The following is a 10702-nucleotide window of genomic DNA, read 5'->3' as shown; positions in this document are numbered from 1 at the left end:
GCACTATGAACTGCTTAGGGGGCTGTTCCATGGGCGATTTGTTGAGGATAGCTTGTATCTTGAGTCTGCAATCTCGGATGAAGAAAGATGGGAACTGAAGACGTGTAAAGGCTTGTGCTATGTAAGTACATTCTTCAAGAAAACAAGGGCTGGAGATGCGAAGAGCTCTCAGGAAGAAGCCAATGAAGACTCCTCTCTTAGTGCGGGTGTCTTGGTGTGAATAAAAGTGTATAAGATCGTCCTTGTTGGTAGGTTTTCTATACACTTTGAAGTGAAGTTTGTCACTGTCGGGAGATCTGCACAGGAGAACGTCGAGGAAAGGAAGTTTGCCATCATTTTCGAGTTCAAGTGTAAACTTTATTGATGGTTCAACTGCATTGACCTTGTTGAGAAGGGCCTGGATATTGAGACGTCTCGGATAGAAAACCAATATATCATCAACGTATCTTAGCCAGGTAACGGTGTTGGGAATGAGGGTGCTGAATTTCTCTGTCTCTAGGTTTTCCATGAAGAGGTTGGCAAGCACAGCACTGAGCGGGCTGCCCATTGCCATCCCAAAGCACTGTTTGTAACAGTTGTTACAAACAGTTGTTACAAACAGGACAACTGTTACAAACAGTGTTCTGGGATGGCAATGGCCAGCCCGCTCAATGCTGTGCTTGCCAACCTCTTCATGGAAAACCTGGAGACAGAGAAATTCAGCAGCCTCATTCCCAACTCCGTTACCTGGCTACGATACGTTTATGATATATTGGTTTTCTATCCGAGACGTCTCACATCTCAACCTCTAGATGACTTCGACAGTCACGGCCTTCGCCGCTGTCATATGCGAACTGATAAACCTACTAGATGCAAAAGATATTTTCACAGCCACTGCTGAGACTTTTATGTATATATACACGATATAGAAAACCGAGTCAAGCGTTTACTAGCAAACATACACGACCACCCAACACAGAACCCACAGCAGATTCACCAAGCCCTCACCTTCGACAGCCACGGACGAGTCGTCTCAGAATCAATACCTATTTCAAGATGCTGTTCCTAATATATATATATATATATATATATATATATATATATATATATATATATATATATATATATATATATATATATCTATATATATATATATATTTTTTTTTTTTTTTTTTTTTTTTTTCAACAAGTTGGTCGTCTCCCACCGAGGCAGGGTGACCCAAAAAAGAAAGAAAATCCCCAAAAAGAAAATACTTTCATCATCATTCAACACTTTCACCACACTCACACATCATCACTGCTTTTGCAGAGGTGCTCAGAATACAACAGTTTAGAAGCATATACGTATAAAGATACACAACATATCCCTCCAAACTGCCAATATCCCAAACCCCTCCTTTAAAGTGCAGGCATTGTACTTCCCATTTCCAGGACTCAAGTCCGACTATAAGAAAATAACCGGTTTCCCTGAATCCCTTCACTAAATATTACCCTGCTCACACTCCAACAGATCGTCAGGTCCCAAGTATCATTTGTCTCCATTCACTCCTATCTAACACGCTCATGCACGCTTGCTGGAAGTCCAAGCCCCTCGCCCACAAAACCTCCTTTACCCCCTCTTTCCAACCCTTTCGAGGACGACCCCTACCCCTCTTTCCTTCCCCTATAGATTTATATGCTTTCCATGTCATTCTACTTTGATCCATTCTCTCTAAATGACCAAACCACCTCAACAACCCCTCTTCTGCCCTCTGACTAATGCTTTTATTAACTCCACACCTTCTCCTAATTTCCACACTCTGAATTTTCTGCATAATATTTACACCACACATTGCCCTTAGACAGGACATCTCCACTGCCTCCAACCCTCTCCTCACTGCTGCATTTACCACCCAAGCTTCACATCCATATAAGAGTGTTGGTACTACTATACTTTCATACATTCCCTTCTTTGCCTCCATATATATATATATATATACTGCTACTACGACTTGAGAAAGTTTACATTTGAGTGAAACGTCGAGTAATGATGTGCGTTGTGATGTGATCTAGGTATATATCACAGTGTGGGTTGTTGAGGTACGCTGGTAGGGTGTGTTTTGCTGTGCTGTCACGTGAAGCTATTTTGCTGTGATGTAATGTCTTGTGATGCCAATTTGCTGTGAAGTGGTGTCTTGTGATGTCATTTTGCTGTGATGTGCTGTCCCGTGACGCCATTTCACAGTGATGTGCTATCCTGTGACGCTGTACAATGATGTGCTGTTCGTGTTTACACAATGATGTGCTAATATAAATTTCCATAAACTGTCTAAAAAACTTACGGGATATAATTACACGACCATTAACCAAGAACACTGAGACGTAATCGTTAACATAAGCAATTACGAAATAACGATAATTACGACGTAAGATAACAGCCCTCAGAGCTTGCAAGACAAAATAATAAATTGGTATAAAAAGGTAAAGACTACAACATACGAAGAGGTATACTACATACAGTATGCGACATAAAGGATACTACGTATACTGTATGGAGTACAGCTAAAGAGAGTATACAGCATAAAGCTTAACTACATATAGTACACAGCATAAACGTAAAATAAGGAGGATTGTAGAGGAATTTATCCCGTCCGAGTCTTAACACCAGGGGAGAGAGAAATAGAGGCCAGGGGTTATTAATTAATAATTAAGGGCAAGAAAGTGAGAGAAACGGAGAGGGTTATTATACACAAGGACACCTTGATTACGAGAGAGAGAGAGAGAGAGAGAGAGAGAGAGAGAGAGAGAGAGAGAATGACTCACAGTAAATATGGTTCAGTTTTCAGTGAATCTTCGGAAGCTTGCCACTTAGGAGAGCCGTGTCATGGAGCAGTTCAGTTAAGATATACACGCTCAGAACACACACATACACACACACACACACACACACACACACACACACACACACACACACACACACACACACACACACACACACACACACACACACACACACACCTAAAACAACACACACATTACTCAACACATAACAGCGACGCGCAGAGAACAGTCATGAACACCCATGGCCTTCCAGGGACTCACCCAGGGCAGCGGTGGACGAAGCAAACTGGAATGAATACCTTAACTGAGCACTACAAACTGAAAGAATGAAGTCCATGCCCATGGTGCCATGGTGTTTCTCACGCATCTTCCACCTCCATCCCCTTCACCTCATCCCCATAAGTGTGACCTTCTGCATCCGGCCCTTCTCCAGTGGGGAGCGTATATATAAACTTGTCCCACAGGGCTCTTCACACTCCACCTCCCGTCACCGATACCTCCTCTTCTGTGCTCTGCCTCAACTTCAGTCATACGAGGTTGGTTGTGTCTCATCCCAGAGAGGTATAAGGCACTCTCTTTCATGGTGGCCATTACGAAATTTGGCATAACGAGGATAAGTGATGTGTGATAACTACGATTTAAATGGGTATCCCCAGAGGGATACTTCAAGTGCTTGCCTAATTGTTTTCTTCCGAGGTTCTCGTTTATAACTTGAGAATGCCTCATTCGATCTGTTTTTAGCCTGCACTCCCCGATAACTTGAGAATGCATCTTTTAAACGGCTTCAGACTTACTGTACAGTGCTGGGGTATTCTGGAATACTGGTCTCTGTTAGAACTGGAGAATGATCCTTCTGACTGGCTTTAAACCTTCAAAGTTGGTGTTATCTTAATGGGCTGTTGAGGTGCGAATTCCCCAATGACAGTGAAGAAACTGGTATATCAGTTTCTATGCGATATTTTGTTAATGCCTCATCTGATTGGCTTCAAATTTTCAATGCGGATTACTAAATGCATTAGAGACTTATGCCGCACTTTGTGTTATTTCACTTTGCGTGCACTCAGGCAGTGGAGGTTGGGCTTATGGGACACGAGTATACCTTTCTTTTGATCACGCAACGACCCAAACGCATCTGTTTATACGAAGTTACTGGATAAAACGTGAAGCCCTGACTGATAGTTAAACTGAGAAAAATAAAACATTACAAGTGATAGTGTTCCTTTACGCAGTACGAAACAACTTTCACTGTCAGTGACCCGTGTACCAGACGCTTCCCTCCCATCCCCCCCCCCTTCACATACGAAGATGCTCTCACCCCATACTTTAAGCTCCCCACGTACTTCAAGTTCGTCCCCCCACATGCGATGCACACCACCTCAACTTTTAAACACAAAAAAAGTATGGTTGCCACAATCATTTCTAATTTTTCAAGGTCTATGCCTAACGGCTTTTCCTTACACACACACACACACACACCTGGAGTCTACCTGGGGGTTATTCCGGGGATCAACGCCCCCGCGGCCCGGTCCACGACCAGGCCTCCCGGTGGATCAGGGCCTGATCAACCAGGCTATTACTGCTGGCTGCACGTAGTCCAACGTACGAACCATAGCCCGGCTGATCCGGCACTGACTTTAGGTATCTGTCCAGCTCCCTCTTGAAGGCAGCCAGGGGCCTATTGATAATTCCCCTTATGCTTGATAGGTAAGACACATATGCAACAGTTAGGTATCTTTATTTTGAAACGTTTCGCCTACACAGTAGGCTTCTTCAGTCGAGTACAGAAAAGTTGATAGAAGCAGAAGAGACTTGAAGACGATGTAATCAGTCCATCACCCTTAAAGATTTGAGGTGGTCAGTCCCTCAGTCTGGAGAAGAGCATTGTTCCGAAGTCTGAAACAATATTGTCTGAAACATATTGTTTCAGACTTCGGAACAATGCTCTTCTCCAGACTGAGGGACTGGCCACCTCAAATCTTTAAGGGTGATGGACTGATTACATCGTCTTCAAGTCTCTTCTGCTTCTATCAACTTTTCTGTACTCGACTGAAGAAGCCTACTGTGTAGGCGAAACGTTTCAAAATAAAGATACCTAACTGTTACATATGTGTCTTACCTAACAACCTGTCGGTATTTTATACCATTTTAATGTTCCCCTTATGCTTGGTGGGAGGCTGTTGAACAGTCCTGTGCCCAGGACACTTATGGTGTTTTCTCTAAGTGTACCAATGGCGCCCCTACTTTTAATTGGGTTTTTTTTGCATCGCCTGTCCAGTCTTTTACTTTCGTAGGGAGTGATTTCTGTGTGCAGATTCGGGACCATTCCTTCTAGGATTTTCCAACTGTAGATTATGATATCTCTCTCTCTCCTGCGTTCCAACGAGTACAAGTCAAGTGCTTCCAAGCGTTCCCAGTAGTTCAGGTGCTTGATAGAACTTATACGTGCAGTAAAGGGTTCTCTGTACACTCTCTAGATCTGCAATTTCACCTGCTTTGAATGGAGATGTTAATGTACAGCAGTATTCCAGCCTAGAGAGAACAAGTGATTTGAAAAGGATCATCATTGGCTTGGCATCTCTCGTTTTGAACGTTCTCATTATCCAACCTATAATTTTCTTTGCACTTGTGATAGTGGCACTGTTGTGATCCTTGAAAGTGAGATCCTCAGACATTACTACTCAACATCCATATTTCACCTGGGTTAACACACACACAAATAATCATTTGTTTATAAAATGGTTGGGAAAATTTCGCGCTGGTACGCCAGCAGATGTTAAAGCAGGTATACGACCCAGGTACAAAAAGCGGACACAATCACTGAGCGGGTCATCTGGCGAAGTTCCACGCCGGAGACGGTTTTCTGTTTTATGATGGCCACGACACCCTCTTTTAGTTAGTACACACCGGAAGCCTTCCAGCTCGCTCGCAATCCTATAGTTACCTCACACCAGGAAGCCTTCCAGTACGCTTGCACATTCAAAGTTGCCTAGAACCAAAAGCTTTCCAGTTCGATCGCAATTCTATAATTACCTCAAACCAGATGCCTTCCAGCATGCTCGCAGTCTTGCAAGTTAACTTTCCTATCGTCTACAAAATATGACAGAACAATTACATATAACCATCCAGTAGTGTGCTGCCCACAGTTATGAAGACAGTTGCAGAACAATCTTTAATTATGACAATTTTTGCTCTATACACGCTTGATAATTATATCTGACTTCATAAAGCTCTACATAGAGCGATAAATTGTCACAGCAGAAGCTTGCTCTGTCCCTGTGTCTTTTCCTCATTAGCCAAACAGTGAAACCAAGACAGTGGTAGAACGAAATCAGCAATACACAGGTCAGTCGTACCCTCAGCTCAGCCATACATCCAGGTCAGCGCCTCGTGGCTCATCTGGGCGATAAAGTCCTCTCGGGTCAGCCCACAAAGAATAGAGAAATTGCACAGAGGGAGCGGCGCGTGATTGGACTTTATTTCCAAATGAGTTGCCGAGACGCGGGGGTTCCAATCACCGCTGTTCTAACCTGTGGAATTTCTCTTTGCAGGATGTGGCGCTTGACGGCGACGCTGCTGGTGGTGACCCTGGCCTCGGCTACTCCTCAGGGAGGTTATTTACCTCCTCCACCAGCTGTAGTCTGTGAAACGGTCACTTCTGTAGTTTATGACACTCGAGTCCAGACCTCCGTCAGTGTCCAGACCGTAAATCAGGCCAACACACAGTACGTCACCACCACCTTGGTCAGACAACAGGTCGTACCAACAACTGTCTTCCAGACTCGCGTCCAAACTCAGGTCCAGTACCAGACCAGTGTGATCCAGCGTACGACCACCCTTTTTAATGACAGAATTGTGACCCAAACAATCCCAAGCCCACCTCGTCAAGAAATTGTTTACGTTACGTCAACTCGCGTTGTGCCACAGGTCAGTTACGTCACTAGCACACAGGTGCAAACACAGGTAATACCTGTGGAGGTGGTTCGCACTCAGGTGCAGACCATAAATCAGCCCGTGACCATCTACCAGACACAAACACAGCAGCAGACCCAAGTGGAGTCAGTCCCAGGCCCTGACATAGTACAGACCCGTGTTCAGACCGTCTTTCAAACTTCCATTGTGAGGCGTCAACAGCTAGCCAACACACGTTATGTGACGTTAACGCGTGTACAACAAGTAGTGCAGACCAGCGTCGTTCGTGGACAAGATGATATCAGGACCAGTTTTGTTCAACATCAACAGGTCATCCCTTATACTTCCGTCAACACCCGTTATGAAACAGCTTTCACTACTCTTGAGCAGGTGGTGACCAGGACCAGTGTTGTCACTCAGACATTGATCAGCACGCAGGTAGTTCCTCAGGAAGTCGTAAGTACACAGGTCGTACCCAACATCATCTACACCACCATCTACGAGACCAGATTTCAGCCCTTCACTCAGGTACAGACCGTGGTCCAGACCCAGTACGTCACTCCCGCTCCTGTGTACCAGACACGTGAAGAAACCAGAACCTCAGTGGTGCAAGTGCCTGGCCCGGACCGTGTGGTGACCCAACAGGTGGCTAAGACCCAGCAACAACAACAGGTGGTCTATCAGACCATCAACCAGCCCCAGCAGGTCACCATCACACAGACCATCACAGCCACCTGTGGCAAGACAGGATACAACTACAACGCTCCAGCATCTCCCTTTAACTTTGGCAAATAAACAATATAAGCGTGTGAACTTGAAAACATTTTAGTGAACATTACATACAAGCGCAGCCTGAAACATTAGTCACATAAAATCTAGGGTTAAGTAAACAACATTGCCACGAAGACATTACACTGCATCTCTACACAATATTTTCAGAGAATCGTACTTTTATATTTGTTAATGTGAAAATATAAACTAAGAATTTATTAAATGTTTACAATTTAAAACCAGCACTCCAGAATCACAAATTAACTTCGACGAAAGGTAGGCATTAATGTATTCTGGCAATATTCACATAATATTTATATACGGATGCTTCTCTTCTCCCTCCTTCTTCCCATTTTGTTTTACGGCTGTATTTGTGTGTACTCACCTATTTGTACTCACCTATTTGTGGTTGCAGGGGTCGAGTCCTAGCTCCTGGCCCCGCCTCTTCACCGGTTGCTACTAGGCCCTCTCTCTCCCCGCTCCATGAGCTTTATCAAACCTCGTCTTAAAACTGTGTATGGTTCCTGCCTCCACTACGTCATTTTCTAGGCTATTCCACTGCCTTACAACTCTATGACTGAAGAAATACTTCCTACTATCTCTCTGACTCATTTGTGTCTTCAACTTCCAATTGTGGCCTCTTGTTTCAGTGTCCCCTCCCTGGAACATCCTGTCTTTGTCCACCTTGTCTATTCCACGCAGTATTTTATATGTCGTTATCATGTCTCCCCTGACCCTCCTGTCCTCCAGTGTCGTCAGGCCGATTTCCCTTAATCTTTCTTCATAGGACATTCCCCTTAGCTCTGGAACTAACCTTGTCGCAAACCTTTGTACTTTCTCTAGTTTCTTGACGTGCTTTATCAAGTGCGGGTTCCAAACAGGTGCTGCATACTCCAGTATGGGCCTGACATACACGGTGTACAGTGTCTTGAATGATTCCTTACTAAGGTATCGGAATGCTGTGCTCAGGTTTGCCAGGCGCCCATATGCTGCAGCAGTTATCTGATTGATGTGTGCTTCCGGAGACATGCTCGGTGTTATACTCACCCCAAGATCTTTCTCCTTGAGTGAGGTTTGCAGTCTTTGGCCACCTAGCCTATACTCTGTCTGTGGTCTTCTGTGCCCTTCCCCTATCTTCATGACTTTGCATTTGGCAGGATTAAATTCGAGAAGCCATTTGCTGGACCAGGTGTCCAGTCTGTCCAGGTCTCTTTGAAGTCCTGCCTGGTCCTCATCAGATTTAATTCTCCTCATTAACTTCACATCATCTGCAAACAGGGACACTTCTGAGTCTAACCCTTCCGTCATGTCGTTCACATATACCAAAAATAGCATTGGTCCTAGGACCGACCCCTGTGGGACCCCGCTCGTCACAGGTGCCCACTGTGATACATCATTACGTACCATGACTCGTTGTTGCCTCCCTGTCAGGTATTCTCTGATCCATTGCAGTGCCCTTCCTGTTATATGCACCTGATGCTCTAGCTTCTGCACTAATCTCTTGTGAGGAACTGTATCAAAGGCCTTCTTGCAGTCCAAGAAGATGCAATCAACCCACCCCTCTCTCTCTTGTCTTACTTCTGTTATTTTATCATAAAACTCCAGAAGGTTTGTGACACAGGATTTGCCTTCCGTGAATCCGTGCTGGTTGGCATTTATACTCCTGTTCCGTTCCACGTGCTCCACCACTCTGTGTGTGTGTGTGTGTGTGTGTGTGTGTGTGTGTGTGTGTGTGTGTGTGTGTGTGTGTGTGTGTGTGTGTGTGTGTTTTACGAAATTAAATACGTAATATTTTTTTTTATTTTCGCCAGGATGAGGTCGTTACTGTTGTCGTTACTGGTGGGTTATGCACTGGCAGCCTCGGTGGAGCGACAAAAGCGACAAGTTTTTGGAAATGGACTTGATCTACAGTCATCTTTAGGTGGGTACCTTCCACCACGACCAGAACCCTGTCAGCCGTCTACCGTCTACCGTACACAGACACAGTACTCCACCCAGGTCATCCCTACCACCGTCTACAACACTGACGTGCAGTACGTCACTCAGACGTCTGTCCGTACACAGCAGGTCTACACCACTGTCTACTCCGAGATCGTCCGCACACAAGTGGTTTCTTCCGTCCAGTACCAGACAGTGACCGTCACACGCACCCAGGACAACGTCCGCACACAGGTCGTAACTCTGCCTCCTCAGATCAACTACGTCACTAAGACGCAACAAGACGTGAGGACACAAGTTCAGTATCAGACTGTATACTCGACACGCATCCAGCAAGTACCATCAACAATTATCAGGAACGTGGTGTCGACATTAGTAGTTCCTCAACAGGTAGTCAGCACAATCTACCAGACCCAGTATGTGACCAGAACCCAGCAGGTCCCAGGACAGACCCGTACAGTGGACAGTACTCAGTACAGTACCATCTACTCCACCGTGGTGGTACCTGCTCAGGACGTGGTGAGTACAACTCAAGTTATCCGCACCAACGTCGTCACTCAGACCATCACTCAGCCAGGTCAGACCCAGGTTATTACCTCCACCCAGGTGGTACCCGTCACTACCACCATCTTCTCCCAGGTGGTGCTTACCAGCACCCAGACACAGTACGTGACACGCACTCAGGAACAGCAGGTGGTATCTACGGTCTTCCGTACAGAGCAGGTGCCGCAGTATATTACCAAGACAGTAACGGTACCACAACAAGTAGTGAGTACCCAGGTATCAACACAGGTGGTGCCCACAACCATCTACACTCAACAAGTGGTGCCATCTGTTGTGAATCTTCCGGCCCAGACACAATACGTCACCGTCACCACTACCTCCGTCAGTACTGTCCAGCTGCCAGGTCAGACCCGCGTAGTATACATAACTACGACACTCTATAACACTAACTACGTCACCTCCACCGTCTACAACCAACAGGTCAACACTGTAACAGCCACCAGCACCTACCAGCCCAATTGTAACACCGGCTACAACTACCCTACACCCTCCCAGCCATTTAATGCTCTAGGGAAATAAATACCACGGGTTTCCAGCTGAGGATGAGTCCTCTACATCAGTTATATTTGTTGTATCATTTAGATTTCTGGAATACTTCAAACTTACATACTTTTAATGCATTTAATACATGTTACAATGTATGAATATGTAACACAAACCTTCAACATACAAATCTAGTACAGTAGAGCTAGTTTTTACAATAAAATATTTTTTTCTGAAA

At 45.1% G+C, this 10702-nt stretch overlaps 1 protein-coding gene across 3 annotated transcripts; it reads left to right on the top strand.

Moving 5' to 3' along the window:
• Window positions 1-3203: 3203 nt before the first annotated feature.
• LOC128695014 (uncharacterized) lies at window positions 3204-10702 on the top strand. Of its 3 annotated transcripts, none has more exons than XM_070091356.1 (2): window positions 3204-3335; window positions 9291-10702. In XM_070091356.1, exon 2 carries the CDS (start codon window positions 9292-9294, stop codon window positions 10498-10500), a length of 1209 nt encoding a protein of 402 aa, XP_069947457.1. In that variant the 5' UTR covers window positions 3204-3335; window position 9291; the 3' UTR covers window positions 10501-10702. The 3 variants fall into 3 exon arrangements, with proteins under 3 accessions (XP_069947457.1, XP_053641386.2, XP_069947458.1); XM_053785411.2 differs by lacking the exon at window positions 9291-10702 and adding an exon at window positions 6348-7755 and having other exon boundaries at window positions 3221-3335; XM_070091357.1 differs by lacking the exon at window positions 3204-3335 and adding an exon at window positions 7502-7755.

This window comes from Cherax quadricarinatus, chromosome 35, assembly GCF_038502225.1.
Source record: "Cherax quadricarinatus isolate ZL_2023a chromosome 35, ASM3850222v1, whole genome shotgun sequence".
In the NCBI taxonomy this organism is placed as follows: domain Eukaryota; kingdom Metazoa; phylum Arthropoda; class Malacostraca; order Decapoda; family Parastacidae; genus Cherax; species Cherax quadricarinatus.
This window is presented reverse-complemented; position numbering and strand designations above follow the sequence as displayed.